General features: G+C 42.3%; 1 protein-coding gene across 1 annotated transcript in view; it reads right to left on the bottom strand.

Annotated features, from left to right (window-relative positions):
* Positions 1–3,801: 3,801 nt before the first annotated feature.
* The window catches only part of Dennd4a (DENN domain containing 4A), a 75,101-nt gene continuing 55,718 nt past the window's right edge, over positions 3,802–23,184 (bottom strand). The window contains exons 22-32 of the mRNA XM_051156684.1: positions 20,636–20,825; positions 19,108–19,202; positions 17,931–18,106; positions 17,695–17,841; positions 16,366–16,564; positions 15,880–16,134; positions 14,015–14,132; positions 13,881–13,907; positions 13,274–13,436; positions 13,049–13,113; positions 3,802–3,983 (exon numbers count right to left, since the gene is read on the bottom strand). Of these exons, the coding sequence (XP_051012641.1) occupies positions 3,847–3,983; positions 13,049–13,113; positions 13,274–13,436; positions 13,881–13,907; positions 14,015–14,132; positions 15,880–16,134; positions 16,366–16,564; positions 17,695–17,841; positions 17,931–18,106; positions 19,108–19,202; positions 20,636–20,825 (1,572 nt within the window). The 3' untranslated portion in view covers positions 3,802–3,846. The remainder of the gene's footprint in view (positions 3,984–13,048; positions 13,114–13,273; positions 13,437–13,880; positions 13,908–14,014; positions 14,133–15,879; positions 16,135–16,365; positions 16,565–17,694; positions 17,842–17,930; positions 18,107–19,107; positions 19,203–20,635; positions 20,826–23,184) is intronic.

Genomic DNA, 23,184 nt, shown 5'->3' with positions numbered 1-23,184 from the left:
TTTATATAACAAATGAAAACGAACCTACTTGAAAATTGGTATGTTTTCAAATGCTACCGTATGGGCTGGAGAGATGGCTCAGGGGTTAAGAGCACTGGCTGCTCTTCCAGAGGATGCAGGTTCAGTTCCCAGCAACCACATGGCAGCTCCAGTTCCAGAAGGTCAGATGGTCAGACACCCTCACACAGACATATGTGCAGGCAAAACACCAATACTCACGAAATAAACAAAATAAATAAATCTAAAATAGCGACTGGATATATTTTGAACATTATATTGTCTGCCAATAGATCTGAAAATGGTTTTATCCATTTTTTTTTAAACAACACTGTCTATATCAGAATTCTCATTTATTTAACAATTGAGATCTGAGGAGGCAAGAAATGGAATTTATATTGAAAGTAGAGGTTGGCGGATAACTTGAAATAATTAATTGCCCTTACCTTCAGGATCAGCCTAAGTGTTCTGGAACTTGTCCCTATGAAGAAAGAGGGCTCAGAAGCAGCCTGCCCATACCTAGAGGATCACTAGAGCCTGGCAAGGATACCCATGCCCAAGGCAGCCTGCACAGCTACAGGAGTACTTCTGGTCTTCAGGTCCTCTACTGTAATTAGTGAGTAAGACCTGAAAATTTCCTTTATAGACAACTCCACCGGTTGCTACATTAAAAGAAAATCATTTGGGTTGGGCATGGTGGCGCACGCCTTTAATCTCAGCACATGGGAGGCAGAGGCAGGCGTATCACTATGAGTTCAAGGTCAGCCTGGTCTACAAAATGAGTCCAGGATACACAGCCAAGGATACACAGAGAGAGCCTGTCTTGAAAAACCAAAAAAGAAAAAAGAAAAAAAAAAAAAGAAAAAAGAAAGAAAATCATTTGGAAAGAACTGTTATAAAGGACAGCAGCTGTGGACAGGAGGCATTTCTCAGCAGAGTCTGCCTCAGAATGTGAGCACATGCACAGCAGTCAGACTCAGCAATACTATACAGACAGGTGCCTTCCTCTTCCTGGGCTTTCTCTGGAGCTAGTAAAGGAAGGTAGTATGGGGCGGGGCAATGAGACTCTAAGTCCTGAGGGCGTTGATGTCCATAAAGGCAGGCAGCTGCTGGAGTTCAGTTCACAGGAGGCTTTGTGCTCAATCTAAGCAGGATGCGCACACTAACTACAAGGCCAGGCCAAGGCCCTCCAAAGGCTGCGCACATTCTCCCTCCCTACTCTGACATGAAGCAATCTTTAAATTATGGTGGAAGAAATAAAGTAAAGCTGAACTACTGCCCATTTTTCAAAAGAAGATTTTTCTTCCATAAGTTATTTAAAATACAATGCAAGTTATATATAAGATTAGCTAATTATAAATGCTTGTTAGTTGTACCAATAAGTAATTATCAGCATGAAGTAAAAATAAGTATTTATTGTCTAAAATGCTGAACCAACATTTTCAGGGTCATTTCTCTATATACAAAAATGGGAAGACAACCTTATAATAAGTTGATAATTTTTGGGTTTAAAGGTTAGGAAAAAAAAAAACTTCAGAAAAGTTAAGGGAAAAAAACCATAGTCAGAATATGAATAGCTACCTCTGGCAACAGGAGGAAAATATTGAATATTTAAAGTAGTATGTACATACACAGAATAACATTCAAACCTAATGAGAGTCCTAAACAAACTATGCTAGCAAGAGCACGGTTTATTTCTAACAATTTAAACATAAACAAAACTAAGAATGAAAAATAACTTAAGCAAAGGAGGAAAAGGGCAGCACTCTCCAACACTATTGGCCACATTTTCCCAAAATGTATGGTCAATAAAAAACTGAAAAACAGCTTGTATTAAATTGTTTCAAAAGATGATCCTTATTTTAGTTTTCTTTGGAGCAGGACTGAGTTCTATTCCATGTTTCATACAATAATACTTCCTGGGGATTAGAAGCAGGAGAAACACAACTTTATTCAGAGACAGAAAATGAAACTCAGGGTGGGGCAGGAGACAGAAATCACGCTCAGCTTTCTGAGTGAGTATTAAGAACTGGCTTTGCCTCTCTGTGTTTGTCATATATAAGCGAACAAGCTACACAGGTTGCCTGTGGGCAGCAGTGCAGGCTGTTCTCAAGAAGAGAAGAAAGAAGAAAGCACGGTCAGTCGAGAACCCAAATCCTGTGTGAAGAGAAGTTTCCCAACAGCCAGCGCTGAAGGCCTCTCTGGAACGTTCCTCTTAGTTTGCAGTGACGCAGAGTGAGGCTGGAGTGGGCCCGACAGGAGCGGTGGGTGCACACGTGCATAGCACCAGGGTTTTCAAGTAAGGAAGTTCAGCCTCAAACCAACTGAACTCAGGATTCACATTTTAAGCTCTCCCCACAACTTGCTAGAGGGCGAAAGTTGTGCCACGCTTCAGCCTGGCTACTCAGCCCTGGTGGGAACTGGAAGGCAGCTCTCCTGTGGCTGCTGAGTCTTGGGGCTCTGACAATTACTTCCAGGTCAAGTATCATGGTGGCTTTAAACACGAAATTTGGGACCACCCTCTTTTCTCTTCCTTTTAAAATGGCTAGCCTTCCTTTACAAATGACAACTTTTGCAAATGCACACACATACACTGAAAATACATGAATAATTAATTCTAAAGGCCAAAGGATGCTTTTTCCTTAATGAGAAATTATTCAAAGAAAGTGATTTTAGAAATAATATAACTAAAAATCCATTTTAAGTCAATTTAATACTCACGCTGTTTAAACACCGAACTTACGGTCTGATTATGTCTAGTTCTCTACATCTTGGATCCCGTGAACTTCAGGCCCTGAAACTTGTTGAAAAAGCTAAGTTCCTCAATATGGGAAATTCCCTCTGGCTGTGCTATTTTTCTGCTTTCAAAAATAACTCTGAATCTCTCTATATATATTATTAACAGAATACTCCATTAAACCATATTTCAGATACATATTTTACAGTGCAATTTGTTTCATACCCAATATTTTGGGTGAAAGTTGGAAGAGTCAGTTGTCAATTATATTCCCCTACATAAGTTTTCATATAGAATAATAAATTTTAAATCAATATTTGGATTGTAAGCTATTTTCCCTGGGTACTGTTTGCATCTACTCACAGTGGAGGAGACAGGAGGCCATGACATAGGCACCCTGTCTGGCACTCCCTGCACAGGTTTCATGGCCTGCCCTCCATCACTCACTCTCAGCAGTCAGATTTAGGGGTGCTGGCATGCAATCTGAGGAGGACAATGACACTAGCACTGATGTGTTAAAATTCTTTCTCTCGAGTAATAAAAAAAAATATATAGGTAAGCTATACATATAGAGGTCTGCAGCTGTGCTAACTACTGCAAAGAGCAGACAACGAAAATAAACACTTGGTTCATAAGTTTAAATTCATTTTAAGTTTGCTATATTAAATTTAAAAATTAAAAAAATATCAACTTACTATAAACTATTTAAAATATATATAATACAATTTCATGGTCAGAACATGAAAACAGGAGACACTTTGATCTCATATTTCTGTTTATGTTGCAGACATGATTTCCCCATCTGTCTCTTCTGAAAGAAACCCAAAGACCATTGTCTAATTTTGTGGCAACCAATTTTTTTTTTTAAAGAGACTCCCTCATCACAGAGTACTTAATTACTTTACAGGGGCGCTAAAGAAATAAACGGGAGGTAAGTGGCTCTCCCCGTATCTGTCACTGTTCTCTCACGAAAGTACTCTGTACATAAGCGACCCGGACTTTCCAATCCATTTACAAACGCATTCTCAAAAACTGAAGTTTAGAGTCTAAAAGTGTCACTCTGTACATGGACTGTACACTATATATTGAATGTATGCATATACACACACATCTTAGAGATAAGGTTCTCCAAAGGTTTTCCGGCATTCCATCACCCCCGTACTTGGTGGTCTGTCACAGTTATGTGTACTCTTGACTTGACTGGGTGTGAGACGATCATAAGCCATCTTATATTCTTTGTCAAAAGCATCTGCAAAATGTCATTAAGAAATAAAAGAAGAAATTCATGTCTGATATTGACCACAATCAAGTTGCTATAATAGAACAAACCACAAGGTTAGGGGCCAGGGCTGTGTCTTCAGGGTACCCCTGCCATCCACAGGCCCACAAATACAAGGCCAGCAGAAGGGGACCATGAGAACAAAGCATCTCAGAGCCAGGCAGCACAGGACAATGTCCATAAAACATCGGCACTTAAACCCACTGAATACCACACACTTACTTTTGTAACTTGTTTTTTAGGCTCAATAAGATAGTAAGAATAAGCAATGGAGCAAGCCTCTTGTCACAGTCCAGCAGTAAAGGACTGGGGAAGCTGAGGCAGAAAGAGCCTTCAAAGCCAGCCTGGACTACAGAACAAGTTAAAGAAAAACCTGTCTCAGAACAAAGAGTTAAGTGCTTGTGGCGGAGCACGTGCCTTGTCCTGAACCTAGGTGAAGCGCTAGAGCCATGAAAAAGAAAAAAATCATGGTAATTTCCCCCAACAAAACAAGCTTAAGAAAAAAAATGGGTCCAGTTTTTTTTACTTTTAAGATTTAATTTAAATTTTTTTTTTTTTTTTTTTTTTTTTTTTTTTTTTTTTTTACAGTTAAACATGTATTACCTACATTTCCTACTGTGGGGACTTGGTGGGAAAAAACTTAATTTTTAATATTTTAAGTTTTTCAGGTACTGTCTATCAATGCAGCATAGGCTGGCCTTGAGCTAGCTTACTATGTTGCCCAAGCTGGCTTGTAGCTCACAGCAGCTTACCTACCTCAGTCTTCTGAGAACTAGGATTATAACCATGTGTCATCATGCACAGCCAAATAGCTTCTGATATCATCCCGAGTGATTTTTCCTTCTTTCTCATAGGAAATAGATGGGGTTTTATAACTATTATTATTACTGTATTATTTTGGCAGTACTGGGGGTTGAACCTAAGGCCTTGTACATGATAAGCAAATTCTATGCCACTTAGCTATACCCTACCTAGCCCTTCTTAAACGGTTTATTCTGAGACAGGGTCTTGCTACATTTCCCAGGCTAGTTTGAACTCACTCTGAAGGCAAGGCAGGTCTTTGACCTTGCAATCCTCTTGCCTCAACCTCTTGGTTTACTTTAAACAAACCCTGAGAACATAAGTGAGCTATAAGTTATGCCTGAATTTCACTCAGGTCTCATAATTCTGCTGTGGGGAGATGACAGGCATCAGTATTGCTCTATGAAATGGTGCCACAGTGGAGACTCATGTGAGATGATGGCCAACAACACAACCTCATAAAGTATCTTTGGTTATTAAACAAAATGCCTTTCATCAGAAGGCAAGAGTAAAACCTGAATATGCTCTGGGGTTCTACTGGGTAGAAAATAAAGGGACAGTAAAAACAAGCCTAGAGCTTTTTCTTGGTATCTTTCTGTCTCATTAGTTAAAAAGCCGTGCTCTGAGAATGCATTCTTCATTATCTCAGGTTCTAGTACCTTCCCCAGGGGTTCCAGAGACTGGCACTCTTTTAATACTCTGCCTTTCCTATCCAGTTTTATCAGGTATTTCTCCTTGGATGTCCTTGCTTATTCCTAAGAGTCTATTTGGCCCCACTGACTTTCCTAGGTCTGTCTGCACTGGCCAAATTATAGTGACATGGGCTTCTACAAGGGAAAGCCAACTAACACATATTCTTTTAAATATTTCATGACTATTCTTTTGTGGTTAGATAAAATATATAAATTTGAGATACACTTGATATATATATATACAATTTGCCAATTTATAACTTAGTAAAGCTGAGTGAGGTGGTTGTTTTCCTATTGTTTTGCTTTTTGTATAGTCACAAGATTGTACAGTCATCACCTCTCTCTAATGCCACAATATTTCATCCTACCAAATACTCAAAAGTAGTCGGCAACAGCTTCCCATTCATTCCCTTCTCCTAGGCACTAGAAATAGCAGACCTATTTTCTATCTGGATGCTTGACATATACTTAAGCATAAGACATGTGACTCTTCCTGTGTGGTTTCTTTTGCTACGCATATTCAAGATTATTATGTATTGCATGTTGTACAATTCTCCCCCCAGGACAGGGTTTCTCTGTGTAGCCCTGGCTGCCTTAGAACTTTCTTTGTAGACCAGGCTGGCTTGGAACTCACAGTGATCCATCTGCGTCTGCCTCCTGAATGCTGGGATTTAAAGGCACGCCCGGCGCATGTTGTAGATTTATCTGTCTTCGTTCTTCTGTTTATCTTGGCAGTTCTCAGATTCACTTTCAGATTCAAATTCAGCCGAGGCTGGTCTTCATTAAACGTGTGAGCCTCTTGCCCCAGCCTCCCAGGTGCTAGCACACTACCATGTTTGGCTCAACAATTTTTAACCTATGAACAATATTCTATAAGACAAATATGCCACATTTTATGTCTCCAGCTCTCAGGTGAGGCACGTTTGGACTTTCCCCTTTTGGTTACTGTGAATGTGGCAAACATCTCCTGCAGAGGCTCTGAGTGCATGCTCCAGTGACCCTGGGCATCTACGCAGAAGCAGGACTGCTGGGGCACAGGAACTCTGTTTTAACCTCTGATGACACACGGAACTGTTTCTGGTGGCCACATCAGTTTACATTCTCACCAGCAACATATGTGGGCCCCAATTTCTCCACATCCTTTCTAACGCTTGCTTTTTACTGTTTTTCTAATGCTAGATATTCTAGAAGTTGTGAAGTAGTAACTTGTTTTTTTGGCCTTGCACTTTAAATATGAATAAAGATACTGAATTCATTTTCTCTTGTGCTTTTTAGTCAATTTGTGTATCTCCTGTTGGAAAAATAAATGGTGAAATCCTTTGCCAAGTTTTAAATTGGATTGCTTTTGTTAAGTTATAAATGCTTTTTTTGCCCATGCCATGGTGGATGATCATATATCCCCTGCATATGTAAGCAGCAGTAATTGGACTTAGTATGTCATTTAAAAAAAAAAAAGGCATAATTGGGAGGGAAAAAATCTTAGGAGGACAGAAAGGGCTGGAGGGGGGAGTGGGGGATGGATATAACAAAGATACATTGCATTTACATGAAACTTTGAACATTTAAATAAAAAGTTCTTTATACTGAATACTATGCTTTTATCAGATACATGATTTTGCTATATGATATGTGACACATATATCAGCTATATGAGTTTTTGTGTTATCTTTTCATTTTTAATGGTGTTTTAATTTTGTTGCTGTCCAGAGTATGGTGTGTGTGTGTGTGTGTGTGTGTGTGTGTGTGTGTGTGTGTGTGTGTGTATGTGTGTGTATGCATGCCATAGTGCATCTGCAGAGGTCAGAGGACACTTTGTAGAACTGTTCTCTCGGTCCACCTTTATGTGGGTTCTAGAGATTGAACTAGGTAGCCAGGTTTACACAAAAAGCATCTTTACCTGCTGAACCATCTCACTGGCCCCTTGCTTGTGTTTTTCATGGTATACTTAAGAAACTGCCATCTAAGCCAGGCATGGTGGTACACACCTTTAATCCCAGTACTCGGGAGGCAGAGGCAGATGGATTGCTATGAGTTCGAGGCCAGCCTGGTCTACAAAGTGAGTCCAGGACAGCCAAGGCTATACAGAGAGATAGTGTCTTGAAAAAAACCAAAACCAAAACCAAAATCAACCAAACCAACCAACCAACCAACCAACCAAACAAACCTGCCATCTAATCCAAGATAAGGATTTATACCTATACTTTTTTTCTAAGGTGAAAATTTTTTATCATTGTGTCACTTTGGTAGATTGGCTCTTGTTTTAAATGTTTTGGTCTCTAATTGTCTATTTTACCTGATTTTTGTATAGTCACTGTAGTTCTCTTTTGAGGATTTGTCCTGGTTAGTTTTCATTTGTTTTTGTTGACTTGACCCAAGCTAGAGTTATGGAGAAAAGGACCCTCAGTTGACAAGACTCTCCGTTAGATAGCCTGCAGACAGGTCTGATGGGCATTTTCTTAGCAGTGATGGGTGTAGGAAGGTCCACTGTGGGCGGTGCCACCCTGGGCAGGTGGTTCTGAGTTGTACAAGGAAACAAGCTGAGCAAGCCAAGATGAGTGAGACAGTAAGCAGCATTCCTCAATGGCCTCTGCTTCAGTTCGTGCCTCTAGGTACCTGCCTTGATTTTCCTCAGTGGTGGATTATGACTTAGGAGTTATAAGATGAAATAAACCCTTTCCTCTCCTTGTTTTTTGTCATGGTGTTTTATCACAGCTATAGAAACCGGTGGTGGTGCACACTTTTAATCCCAGCACTCAGGAGGCAGAGGCAGGTGGATCCCTGTGAGTTCAAGGTCAGCCTGGTCTACAAAGTGAGTCCAGGACAGCCAAGGCTACACAGAGAAACCCTGTCTCGAAAAACAAACAAACAAACAAACAAACAAACAAACAAACGAAACCCTAACTATGGACTAGTTGTTTATTTATTTATTTTTTTTTTTGAAATAGGGTTTCTCTGTGTAGCCTTGGCTGTCCTGGACTTGCTTTGTAGACCAGGCTGGCCTTGAACTCACAGAGATCCGCCTGCCTCTGTCTCCCGAGTGCTGGGATTAATGGTGTACACCACCATCATCCAGCTTATTTCTTGATTTTCAATGTTTCAACTAGGTGACTAGCAATTTCCCAAGAACAGTGCTCCATGATTGTAGTTTTTGTCTCTTAAAAATATTTATTTTGTTTTGAAGGGTTGTGAGGCTGGAGGGATAGCTGATATTAAAAGAGCCTGTTGCTATCATGAAGACTTGAGTTCAGATCCCAGAACCCATGTAAGGTGGCCTACATAAAGATTTATTTTATTTTTATTTATGTGTATGTAATGTCTGACTGTGCTTGTGTGCATGTGTGTGGGTGATCATGGGGGCCAGAAGAGGGCACTGGATCCCCTGGAGCTGGAGCTACATGTGACTGTGTGTTGTCCTCTGGGATCCTCTAGAGCTGGAGCTACATGTGACTGTGTGTGTCCTCTGGGATCCCCTAGAGCTGGAGCTACATGTGACTGTGTGTGTCCTCTGGGATCCCCTAGAGCTGGAGCTACATGTGACTGTGTGTTGTCTGGGATCCTCTAGAGCTGGAGCTACATGTGACTGTGTGTCCTCTGGGATCCCCTAGAGCTGGAGCTACATGTGACTGTGTGTTGTCCTCTGGGATCCTCTAGAGCTGGAGCTACATGTGACTGTGTGTGTCCTCTGGGATCCCCTAGAGCTGGAGCTACATGTGACTGTGTGTGTCCTCTGGGATCCCCTAGAGCTGGAGCTACATGTGACTGTGTGTCCTCTGGGATCCCCTAGAGCTGGAGCTACATGTGACTGTGTGTCCTCTGGGATCCTCTAGAGCTGGAGCTACATGTGACTGTGTGTCCTCTGGGATCCTCTAGAGCTGGAGCTACATGTGGCTGTGTGTCCTCTGGGATCCCCTAGAGCTGGAGCTACATGTGACTGTGTGTGTCTTCTGGGATCCCCTAGAGCTGGAGCTACATGTGACTGTGTGTGTCTTCTGGGATCCCCTAGAGCTGGAGCTACATGTGACTGTGTGTCCTCTGGGATCCTCTAGAGCTGGAGCTACATGTGACTGTGTGTGTCTTCTGGGATCCCCTAGAGCTGGAGCTACATGTGACTGTGTGTGTCTTCTGGGATCCCCTAGAGCTGGAGCTACAGGTGACTGTGTGTTGTCTGGGATCCTCTAGAGCTGGAGCTACATGTGACTGTGTGTGTCTTCTGGGATCCCCTAGAGCTGGAGCTACATGTGACTGTGTGTCCTCTGGGATCCCCTAGAGCTGGAGCTACATGTGACTGTGTGTGTCCTCTGGGATCCCCTAGAGCTGGAGCTACATGTGACTGTGTGTCCTCTGGGATCCCCTAGAGCTGGAGCTACATGTGACTGTGTGTGTCCTCTGGGATCCCCTAGAGCTGGAGCTACATGTGACTGTGTGTCCTCTGGGATCCCCTAGAGCTGGAGCTACATGTGACTGTGTGTCCTCTGGGATCCTCTAGAGCTGGAGCTACATGTGACTGTGTGTTGTCTGGGATCCCCTAGAGCTGGAGCTACATGTGACTGTGTGTTGTCCTCTGGGATCCCCTAGAGCTGGAGCTACATGTGACTGTGTGTGTCTTCTGGGATCCCCTAGAGCTGGAGCTACATGTGGCTGTGTGTCCTCTGGGATCCCCTAGAGCTGGAGCTACATGTGACTGTGTGTCCTCTGGGATCCCCTAGAGCTGGAGCTACATGTGACTGTGTGTCCTCTGGGATCCCCTAGAGCTGGAGCTACATGTGACTGTGTGTTGTCTGGGATCCCCTAGAGCTGGAACTACATGTGACTGTGTGTTGTCTGGGATCCCCTAGAGCTGGAGCTACATGTGACTGTGTGTGTCCTCTGGGATCCCCTAGAGCTGGAGCTACATGTGACTGTGTGTGTCCTCTGGGATCCCCTAGAGCTGGAGCTACATGTGACTGTGTGTCCTCTGGGATCCTCTAGAGCTGGAGCTACATGTGACTGTGTGTTGTCTGGGATCCCCTAGAGCTGGAGCTACATGTGACTGTGTGTTGTCCTCTGGGATCCCCTAGAGCTGGAGCTACATGTGACTGTGTGTCCTCTGGGATCCTCTAGAGCTGGAGCTACATGTGACTGTGTGTGTCTTCTGGGATCCCCTAGAGCTGGAGCTACATGTGACTGTGTGTCCTCTGGGATCCTCTAGAGCTGGAGCTACATGTGACTGTGTGTGTCTTCTGGGATCCCCTAGAGCTGGAGCTACATGTGACTGTGTGTTGTCTGGGATCCTCTAGAGCTGGAGCTACATGTGACTGTGTGTGTCTTCTGGGATCCCCTAGAGCTGGAGCTACATGTGACTGTGTGTCCTCTGGGATCCCCTAGAGCTGGAGCTACATGTGACTGTGTGTGTCCTCTGGGATCCCCTAGAGCTGGAGCTACATGTGACTGTGTGTCCTCTGGGATCCCTAGAGCTGGAGCTACATGTGACTGTGTGTGTCCTCTGGGATCCCCTAGAGCTGGAGCTACATGTGACTGTGTGTCCTCTGGGATCCCCTAGAGCTGGAGCTACATGTGACTGTGTGTCCTCTGGGATCCTCTAGAGCTGGAGCTACATGTGACTGTGTTGTCTGGGATCCCCTAGAGCTGGAGCTACATGTGACTGTGTGTTGTCCTCTGGGATCCCCTAGAGCTGGAGCTACATGTGACTGTGTGTGTCCTCTGGGATCCCCTAGAGCTGGAGCTACATGTGGCTGTGTGTCCTCTGGGATCCCCTAGAGCTGGAGCTACATGTGACTGTGTGTCCTCTGGGATCCCCTAGAGCTGGAGCTACATGTGACTGTGTGTCCTCTGGGATCCTCTAGAGCTGGAGCTACATGTGACTGTGTGTTGTCTGGGATCCCCTAGAGCTGGAGCTACATGTGACTGTGTGTGTCCTCTGGGATCCCCTAGAGCTGGAGCTACATGTGACTGTGTGTTGTCTGGGATCCCCTAGAGCTGGAGCTACATGTGACTGTGTGTGTCCTCTGGGATCCCCTAGAGCTGGAGCTACATGTGACTGTGTGTGTCCTCTGGGATCCCCTAAAGCTGGAGCTACATGTGACTGTGTGTCCTCTGGGATCCTCTAGAGCTGGAGCTACATGTGACTGTGTGTTGTCTGGGATCCCCTAGAGCTGGAGCTACATGTGACTGTGTGTTGTCCTCTGGGATCCCCTAGAGCTGGAGCTACATGTGACTGTGTGTGTCTTCTGGGATCCCCTAGAGCTGGAGCTACATGTGACTGTGTGTTGTCTGGGATCCTCTAGAGCTGGAGCTACATGTGGCTGTGTGTGTCCTCTGGGATCCCCTAGAGCTGGAGCTACATGTGGCTGTGTGTCCTCTGGGAGCGCAGCAGGGTTCTTCACTGCTCAGCCATCTCACTAGCCCTGACTGTATTTACTTAGATCATACTTTTAAAGTTTTTATTATTGTTGTTGTGTGCATATGCAGAAGTAAGTAAGTGTGTGTGTGTGTGTGTGTGTGTGTGTGTGTGTGTGTGTGTGTGTGTGTGTGTAAGATATGATGTGCACATGTAGAGTCAGAAGATATCTTTCGGGAGTCAGAGATCTCTTTCCACAGTGGGTTTCAGGCATCAAACTCAGGTTATCATGCCAGCTTCTTACACTTATTTATTTTTTTTTATAATTTTTTTTTTTAAATAAAGAATTTAAACATTCGCTAAGAGTTCGAGTCCAGCCTGGTCTACTAAGCAAGTCCAGGACAGCCAAGGCTACACAAGAGAAACCCTGTCTCGGAAAAAAAAAAAAAAGAATTTAAACTGCCCTCTATAAGACTTCAATTAATATCTAAATAGCTTTAAACTTATATTTATTTAACTTCTTGTGTTTGTGTGTGTTGCATGCACATGTGCTATGGTGAAAATACATAGGTTACAGAAAAACTTGTAGGACTTGGGTTCTCTCCTTCTATCATGTGTTTTCTAGGGCTCAAACTCAGGTCATCAGGTTTGGTGGTCATATGCCTTTAACCACTGAGCCATCCCACTAGCCCTAATAGCTAAAGCTTTTTAAAGCTGAGACCTTAAAACAACTTGACTAAGTAAGTTGTCCATTTCTATCTTCTTTATGAGCCATTTATTTTCTTCTAACTAAAGTAGCCTGTTCTTAAAATGTTAATTTAAAATATTATACTCATTTGCTGGGAAGTGGTAGCACATGCCTTTAATCCCAGCCCTCGGGAGGCAGAGGTAGGTGGGTATCTGAGATCAAGGCCAGCCTGCTCTATAAAGTGAGTTCCCAGACAGCCAAGGCTACACAGAGAAACCCTGTCCCAAAAAACCAAAACCAAACCAAACCAAAAATACACTTGCTTACATGTATAAACATAAATACAGATAAGTACATAGTCATCATTTAAAAATAATACATCTAAAGAGATGCTAAAACTAAAAGAACCATTTTTCTAACAAGTTAATGCAATGATATAATAACTAAGACCACCAATGAAAACCCTTGAAAATCTACAATATGCTAAATAACTACATTGTCTATGAGGCTGAGTTACCTATATCAATGTTCTCTCTTCCCAGTGCCACAAGTGAGAGAAATAGGATTTCTCTATATAAACTCCTGTGGGCAAAGAGATGGAGAAAAATATTAGAATTCTTTGAGGTTTTTATGTTCTCTACAAACCCTTTTATGCTTCCTAAGCACAGAATAGTATAGAAATGATGAAGCGAATAGGATGCATCTCATTAGAGAACCAACCTGTTCACTTAAAAAGACTTACCGCTGTCTTTTAAAATGTGGACACTTATTCAGTGTCTCTAAAATCTGACTCATGGGTCCATAGACATCATTCATTTTAATGCTTTTCACCATACTTTTCAACAGTTCCTGGTTAAAAGAGTTATCACTTTTTTGTAACAAATGGACCATTGGATACTTTTGAGCTGAAAAAGAACAAAACAGCAGATGAAGGAAATGTTCATGTAGAAGGGAGAAATAAATTAAACAGAAACTAACAATTGTTAAAAAACTTAGAAAGCATTAAAGATAAATTAAGGACACTAGATAAAGGAATAGACGTTTAAAAATAAAAGAAGCAAAACAGAAAAGAAAAAGACAATGACACAATTAGGCCTGCAAAGTTTTGTGGCCTCAAACATACAACTAAAAGTAGTTTTCCTTAATAGAGCCCCCAGAGGAAAGTCTACATCAGCAGCCAGGCATGAAAACAAACAATAAGTAAAAGAAGAAATTGGGACAAGCAATGTTCTCTGAGCTGACCAGTACAAACCACCAGCAAGCCCTTCAGCACATGGTGAGCAGCCCTCCCAAACCAAACCATCAGAGCTCAGCTCCGCAGAGGGCGGCGCTGACATCAGCTCACTCACTCTCAAACAGAAGAGTGCGGTTCTGACCTGTAAGACAGAAAGCACAGTGACAGAGAAGTCAATTACACAGAGCGGAGGCTTTACAGCTCACGGAGATGAGTCTCCAGAAGGCGGCACTCTAGGGCGACACTTACTGTGGGCATTCCAGAGGATGTACAAGGGTTGCCCCGGATCCTGATGCAATTTCATGTTGTCCCATAACATCTGAATTAAAACATATTTGCTATCTTCAGACATACAGTGGCGGGGAATCTGTGTTGTAAAATAAAAATTTACTATTAATCCTTACATAATTTTGTAAATATTTTATGAAGCCTGTCTTAGGGTTTCCACTGCTGGGATAATGCAATAGGACTAAAAGCAACTTGGGGAGGAGACGGTATTTCAGCTTTACAACTCTCAGGTCGCACATCCACTACTAATTAAGAAAATGTTCGACAGGCTTTCCCAAAGGCCAATCTGATGGGACATTTTATAAATGGAGGTTCCCTCTTCCCAAAAGATTGTAGCTTGTGTTAAGTTGACATAAACTAGACATCATATGCCTTATAAAAATTTAAAGACACACACATAGAAGAGGGAAAAACCCCAGAAAATTACTTAGTTCTGCACATTTGAAGGGAGACTTGCTGGGGTAAGAGGCTAATGACGCTAAGCAGCAGATTTAACACGGCACCTCAGCTGAATGAGGAAGGACGTCTCACAGGGATAATCTTGTCCCTGCTTATAATTCAAGAATCCATAGGAAGAAAAACGAACCCAGCAGGTCTGCTCCATCTACTCACTATTTTTCAGTTCAAAACTCTTTCCCAGACAAGAAAATTATGCCAAAATTAATATTTCTGTTACTCATCTATGTACACTATTGTAATGTATTGAAAAAAATCAAAAGTCCATGCATGATCACAGACATGCATGTACAAGGGAGAAGACAAAGGTTCCTGAGCTTCGAGACTGCATGTCAGTAGCCCAGCGTAACAAAAGGTAAAAACAGAACAATACAAAGCCGGGCGTGGTGGCGCACGCCTTTAATCCCAGCGCTCGGGAGGCAGAGGCAGGCGGATCGCTGTGAGTTCGAGGTCAGCCTGGGCTACAAAGCGAGTCCAGGACAGCCAAGGCTACATAGAGAAACCCTGTCTCGGAAAACCAAAATAAACAAACAAACAAACAAACAAACAAAACAAAACAGAACAACACATCAGGGCTGGTGGATGACTAAGTGGGTTAAGTGCCTGGTACACAAGTGTGAGGACTTGAGTTCAAATCACTAGAACCCATGTAAAAGCTGGATGCAGTAACATGAATGTCTGTAATCCCAGGGCCCACAGGGGACAGGTGGACACAGAAGTCCTAGGAACCTGTGGACTGGCAAGCCTGGAGTCCCCAGTAGAAAAGCAACACAAGACCCTGCTTCAAAACAAGGTGGAGGGTAAGTGCTGACTCCTGAGGCTGTGCTGGGCCCACAATATGCATCTGTGCACACACACAGATGGGAAACACAGAAATGTACATAGAGAGCGGCTGAGGACAAATCTCAGGGGCAGGGTCCTTGCATAGCATGTATGAATCTCTGGGTTTTAAAAACCTGATTAAATAAATAAGAAAACATAATAAAACTCAGAGTAAGGAGGTGAGGAGAATGGCAGTGCACACTTGCAATATGAAGTAGACATGCTCCTAAAAAGGACTGATCCTTCTTAGTTTTGAAGAAGTATGGTGGGGCCAACTCACAAAGCTTTACCGTAAGAGAGACCCCTACATTGCTCTTCAAGCGATAACAAAGACTCAATAATCATGCTTTGTGTTATTTGGAGAAAGCTGAAACCATGACTGGATCACTGCTAGTCTGCGAATGCAACTGAAGAAAATTCTGTTTATGTGATGATTCCAATGGTAGTGAAAGTAGCAAACATAAAAATAAACCTTACTGCGTATCATTAGGAATATGCAAACAGTATGATGGTGATTGAAGCACTGCCTCTTAACTTTACTCTCATACCTTTGAATACTTGTTACAGTGCTCAGAAGAAAGAATCAATCCAGGCAAGTTACTGGGCAAGTCGAGACGTCTAAAATACCACACCAAGTTCCAAAAGACAATTGGATGATGGTCCACGAAGTCGGCCACTGTTATTGCATGGTCACCTTCATTTTCCAGTAAGCTCTCAAGTTCCTTCCACACCACTAAGGGACTGAGGTATGGAACAGTGACAGGGTCTGGACTTGGGAGGTGCCATTCTAACCCTAAAGAATCCTGTGAATGAAATCATACGTGACAGATGTGAGAATGAGGATGCATTATCATTTTAAAGTTAAAACATATTTTAAATGCCTGTGATTTCCATGAGTGGAAAGGTAACAGAACTACATCGTGGAACGTCACTCTGACAATATTATAGTTAAAGCTAATAATGGTCATTAGGACTAGGGGAACAAAGTTGTGTAAACGATCAATCTACAAAAGAGAAAACACTGAAATACATACTGTAGCTCCCTGTAAAGTCGCGGGCAGGCTGCCTGTAGGAATGAGCTTCTGTCCTCCGGGATCGTCCTTATCCAGGGGGCCGCATGTACTAATGCTCCTGGCCATTGGGAAGAGTGGGCATTTGGACATAACAGTTTTTGATCTGTGAGCAGGGATCTGAATACTTCGGGCACAGGGATTTTCCTGCAGTTTAGATTTGCTTGAACATTAAAAAAAAAAAAAATCCTATCAGTGTTTAGGTTGTCTTATCTCATCTTATCTAGAAGAACAATGTTTTTTGTTTTTGTTTTTTGTTTTTTTTTTTTAAGAATCAGAGCTGATTATAGCAAATAAATAAAAGGAAATGTACTACTTGGTCATCAACTAGGAAATAAGATATATTTTAAGCAATGTGGTAACGGGGCCAAATTTCGTTTATATCAAACAAACTTTTAATATTCAAGATTCATTTCATTTATTCAAGATGGTTAGTGAGATCTTACTCAGCCCTGAATTACACAGCGGAGCGACTGGACACATACTGCTTCAGGGGTTACAGACAGGGACCGTGGGCACAGGGAGCGACTGGACACACACTGCTTCAGGGGTTGCAGACAGGGACCGTGGGCACAGGGAGCGACTGGACACACACTGCTTCAGGGGTTGAAGACAGGGACCGTGGGCACAGGGAGCGACTGGACACATACTGCTTCAGGGGTTGCAGACAGGGACCGTGGGCACAAGGGAAACAGAACGAGAGACGGTACACGTACACTTTTTGGGTTTTATGGTCTAAGTATTGATGATCAAATGGGTTGTGTCTGCCTTGCCAGCACTACATAGGCATTTTCTTTTTTGCACACACAACTAACATCATGGCTTCACCTATCTGGCTACATATGATGAATCTGGAATTTTTGCAAAAAGGAGTCAAGTTTCCACATTTAAATATAGATTATTTATATGGGATTCCTATATATGCTTTAATTTTACAGTTTTACATCAGCTCCAAAAGTTTTCTTATGCTACTATATACTCATAAACAGAAAATAAAATATTCTAAAACAGAAGTTAGTGTTAATACTTGAAGAGATAGAGAAAAAGCTGGTCACTATAAACTTCAAGTGTACTATCAGATATTTTTTCTTTTCTTTTCTTTTCTTTTTTCAAGACAAGGTCTCTCTGTGTAGCCTTGCCTGTCCTGGACTCACTCTGTAGACCAGGCTGGCCTCAAACTCACAGAGATCCGCCTGCCTCTGCCTCCCGAGTGCTGGGACTATAGGCGTGCACCATCACGCTTGGACAGCATGTATAACATATGTAGTTAGAATCCTCCACAGTCATACTTACTTATTTAGATCAAAATTCCCTTGAACAGAGAGAGCAGATGTGTCCAGACCAGAGGCTGAGGCTGAAATGCAAGGCTGCTGTGGCCGATTTGTGAAGGAGGATGCAGAGTGCATAGTTTCTGTTGATGAGCTGGACTTCAAGAAATATCTAGGATGTTAATCAAAGACATCTTGAGAAAAGAGGTATTTTAGGAAACAGTATCCTTAAGCATCAAGGGGGAAAGGGTAGACTCTTACCTTCCAGGTCGTCTTAAATCTCTGATTTCAACATTCAGAAAGGGTAAGAAAAGATTGCCACAAAATGGGCATGTAGTATTGAGATTGGAGTCATCTGCTGTCCAGCCGGCCATGATCTCCTCATCATGGACAAGACAGTCACAAGTTCTACACCGAGAACAGCTTGAGATGAGGACCTAGGGAAGAGAACATTTGCTAGGCAAGCTGGTCTGCATACAGCAAGTTAAGACACATTTTAGTTAAGAAACCCATTGCAAAAGTAAAGCTCTCAACGATTCTGAGGCATTAACAAAAGATTTCAGCACACACAGCTACATGTACATATATAGCCATGTACCATGACAGAGCTCGTACGTTATGTGCATGCTGCTGTTGCAGTTCATAAAACAAATTTCTGAAGCCACAGAAAAATAAACTCCGCATCATTGCTCACTATTTTTTTTTTTTTTTAAGATTTATTTATTATGTATACAGTGCTCTGCCTGCATGTATACCTGCAGGCCAGAAGAGGGCATCAGATCACATTATAGATGGCTGTGAGCCACCATGGGGTTGCTGGGAATTGAACTCAGGACCTCTGGAAGAGCAGACAGTGCTCTTAACCACTGAGCCATCTCTCCAGCCCCCCAAGTGCTCACTATTTATATTCCAGAGGAAACAAATTTCTTCATGTAAGTTAGTGTGAAAGAGCAACCACATTTAACAAAATACTTGGAAGCAGTATTTTTTCAGAAAAATTGGGGCAAGTTTTTAAAAGTATAAAGGTATAACCATTTCATTGTAAGAAAGTGAGAAATCTTCAAACTAACAAAGAATGAAGAATGGAAATTGACAACAAAGCCAGACTGGTTCTTTACCTTCTTCAAATTTGTTTGCACAACAAAACTGGCCATGTTTATGATGCAAATATAAATGTTCAAGGAGAACATAAGCATAACAAGTTATAAATACAAATGTGAAAGTGAAAATATTTTATGTGTTGACAAATTTCCAAGAAGCTTACAAGTGTCCTAATAACCACATGCCATCAATGACTTGAAATAACACGTATCAAAAACCATTCTGAAATTTCAGAGGATACATGTTCAACTTTTATCACTCCACCAACAACCATCAACACTAAAGCAATGTGCCTTCCCAAAGCAGTATGCAGGTGCTCTTGTGAAGACAACAGTACCTCCATTGCATAGTTCTGGAAGATATTTGCATTACTGGTGTTGAGGGAAGATGCAGTTTCTGACTTTCCAGGTAAGGCAAACTTTGACAGGGATCCTGATTGGAAAAATAAAGAGCAGAACCATGAAAACCGAGGAGGAGCGATTTAAGAATAATTTCTTCCATAAATTCTGATAAAACACTAACTAATTCTACTAAGCATGCCAAAAGTAATTTAGAAAAACTAAATCACTAATGAGAAAGTCTCTTTCCTTCTTCCTCTTCCAACACTTCCTCCTCCTCCTTTTTGGTTTTTCAAGACAGGCTTTCTCTGTTCTCCTAGAACTTACTTTGTAGACCAGGCTAGCACTGAACTCACAAAGATCTGGCTGCCACTGCCTCCAAAGTGCTGGGATTAAAGGCATGTGCCATTGCCACCACCAACCAGTTGAGAAAGTCTTTTTCAATGAAGAAAAAAAGGTGTAAACTACAGGCGTTATTTAAATGTTTTGAAGACCAGATCATCAAGCTCATTTCTACAACAGAAGTACACATAAAAACTAAGCTGAAGCATGTTCCTCACAGCAAAACATAGAAATTGGTCAACATGCTTAGTCATCAGGCTGAGTATCAGGCCCCAAAATACAGCCTGACGTACAGTAGACACATTCACCTTTTTGACTTCCTAAAAAATCCCAAATTGTATCACTGGGGAAAGGCAGCGAGTGCACAGTGCGCCACCGCGGGTATGCATTTATGTGCATGCGTGTGTGCATGTTTGTATGTATGTATTTCTGTATAGGCACATGCAATATACATGTGGAGGTCAGAGGACAACTTGTGGGGTCAATGCTCTCCTTTCATCATATGGGTCCTGGGAATACAACTCAGGTCATCTAGCTTGGTGGCAAGTACCTTTACCCACTAAGCCACCTTACCAGTTCCAACATGTTTTGTCATACTGACAAGGCTACAGAAAAATAGGCACTTGCATGTACAGCTACTGAAAATGCAAAATAGCCCGCATCTGTAAAAGGGACTTTGAAATACTGTTCTGAGGACAACTTGGGAATTAACTCATAAAGACACATTGGCACAAGTGTTGTAAAGCATGATTCAGTCTGGAAACCAAATGCTCAGCAGCATAGCCACGCAATGACCGAAGCCACTGTGAGATGGATGAGGGGCGCTCAGGAGGGAGGACTTGGGCACCATGACAGTCTATTAAGTGAAAGAAACAATGTGCGAGAAAGGGTTCAGTGCCTGTTACGTTTTGAGTTTCAAAATAGTAAAGTTATATAAAAGGACCCTGTGTTTACATTTTTAAGTGAAAAAATAAAAAAGTGAGAAAAAGTTAATTCTAGAACAGAAGCACATCGTGTGAAGGGATGGGGACAGAAGCTAGACTTCTCTAAAGTGCCCTGGTTCTGGCACCCCACCCCATTTTTATTTGTTTGTTTGCTGTGCAAATCTTTTAAGACTGAAAAAATTTAACCCAGTAAGAAAAAAAAGACACTGCAAATCAGCAACATGACAGAAACTGGGCAAACCTTCTAAGGAGGCAGAGCTTCCCAGGCTGGCCCGGCTGATATCTGTTCCCTTGGTCCCTGAAGTGGCACTGCTTTCTTGGGAGGAAGTGGCTCCTTCCAATTCATGGCAAACATCTTCATCTGTCAAAGAGGTAGATTCAGAATCCTGGGCTCCCACTGAAGAAAGACTGGTACGATCAGAACTTTGATCCTAAGAACATAATTATAAGCTTAATTTCCTTCACATTTAATTATTATTTAAAAGTTACTTCTCAGATAGAAACAACTACATACTACCTTCCACCCAGATGATCAACATAACAACTTCTGCCAAAAAAAAAAATTTTTTTTAAAAGGCAATTGTGTGTGTGTGTGTGTTTGCACTGTGGTTAGGTGTGCATGTCTGTGTGTGTGTGCACTGTGTTTAGGTGTGCATGTCTGTGTGTGTGTGCACTGTGTTTAGGTGTGCATGTCTGTATGTGTGTGTGTGTGCACTGTGTTTAGGTGTGCATGTCTGTGTGTGCGCGCACTGTGTTTAGGTGTGCGTGTCTGTGTGTGTGTGCACTGTGTTTAGGTGTGCGTGTCTGTGTGTGTGTGCACTGTGTTTAGGTGTGCAGGTCTGTGTGTGTGTGCACTGTGTTTAGGTGTGCATGTCTGTGTGTGTGTGCACTGTGTTTAGGTGTGCATGTCTGTGTGTGTGTGTGCACTGTGTTTAGGTGTCCATGTCTGTGTGTGTGTGCACTGTGTTTAGGTGTGCATGTCTGTATGTGTGTGCACTGTGTTTAGGTGTGCATGTCTGTGTGTGTGTGTGCACTGTGTTTAGGTGTGCATGTCTGTGTGTGTGCACTGTGTTTAGGTGTGCATGTCTGTGTGTGTGTGCACTGTGTTTAGGTGTGCATGTCTGTATGTGTGTGTGTGTGCACTGTGTTTAGGTGTGCAGGTCTGTGTGTGTGTGCACTGTGTTTAGGTGTGCGTGTGTGTGTGTGTGCACTGTGTTTAGGTGTGCATGTCTGTGTGTGTGTGCACTGTGTTTAGGTGTGCGTGTCTGTGTGTGTGCACTGTGTTTAGGTGTGCGTGTCTGTGTGTGTGTGCACTGTGTTTAGGTGTGCGTGTCTGTGTGTGTGTGCACTGTGTTTAGGTGTGCATGTCTCTGTGTGTGTGTGTGCACTGTGTTTAGGTGTGCATGTCTGTATGTGTGCACTGTGTTTAGGTTTGCATGTCTGTGTGTGTGTGCACTGTGTTTAGGTGTGCGTGTCTGTGTGTGTGTGCACTGTGTTTAGGTGTGTGTGTGTGAGCATTTTGTTACAGCCCAGATGAAAACCTTAGGTGTTGTTTGCCTGCACCAGGTAAGCTAGGTTAGATGGCTGGCAAGCCCCAGGGAACTCTGACTCCTACTGCTGTAAACAAGCACAAGCCACTGCAGCTGGCCTTTAAAATTACTTATGTGTGTGGCTGTTTTGCTTGCATGTAGTCTGTGCACAATGTGCACTCAATACCCACGGAGGCCAGAAGAGGCCATCGGATCCTCGGGAACTAGAGTCACAGACAGCTGTGGACCTCAGTGTGGGTGCTACAAGCCTAACTGAGGCTCTCTCTAGAAGCACCCAGAGTTCTTAACCACTGAGCCATTTCTCCAGTCCAGTGATCTTTTCTTTGATTCATGAATTAATTATAACTTTAGATTTCTTGACACCATACTTATTAATAATTTTAGTTGGACTCTGTTGTGATCAGAAAATATGCTTTCATTAAAAAATGTTATTGAGATATAATTTATATGCTATGACAGTCAGAAAATAAATTTCACAAAAAATTGACTTCAAAAATTCAAGAAAATTTCCTATTAAGATTTTAGAACTCAGGGCTAGAGAGATGGCTCAGAGGTTAAGAGCACTGGCTATTCTTCCAGAGATTCTTTTTTAAAAAAAATATATTTTATTAATTTATTCATATTACATCTAAATTGTTAGCCTATCCCTTGTATCCTCCCATTCCTCCCTCCCTCCCATTTCCCCCTTACTCCCTTCCCCTATGACTGTGACTGAGGGGGACCTCTTCTCCCTGTATATGCTCATAGGGTTCTTCCAGAGATTCTGAGTTCAATTCCCAGCAACCACATGGTGGCTCACAACCATCTATAATGTGATCTGATGTCCTCTTCTGGCCTGCAGGTGTGCATGTAGGCAGAGCACTGTATACATAATAATAAATAAATACATCTTAAAAATATCTAGAACTCAGATGAACAAAAATCTTAAATTGAATGTAAAAATTTTAGCTAAGCATGGTAGTGCACACCTGTAATCCTAGCACTCAGGAGGCAGAGGTAGGCAGATCTTTGTGAGTTTGAGGTCAGCCTGGTTTACAAAGCAAGTCCAGGGCAGCCAGAACTACAAGAGAAACCCTGTCTCAAAAGAAAAAAACAAACAAACAAATAAAAAATTGAGTTGTTTTCTTATATATGCCTTTGGCTGTTAGCACGCGTATGATAAGTACAGATGTATTTTTAGTTATCTATTATTATTTTGGAGGTCCGTAGCATGGCCCATGTGCGGTGGTCAGAGAGTAAC

This window comes from Acomys russatus, chromosome 14 (assembly GCF_903995435.1).
Source record: "Acomys russatus chromosome 14, mAcoRus1.1, whole genome shotgun sequence".
Lineage (NCBI taxonomy): Eukaryota > Metazoa > Chordata > Mammalia > Rodentia > Muridae > Acomys > Acomys russatus.
Note: the sequence above shows the minus strand (reverse complement) of the source record. Positions and strands in the feature narration are given on the sequence as shown.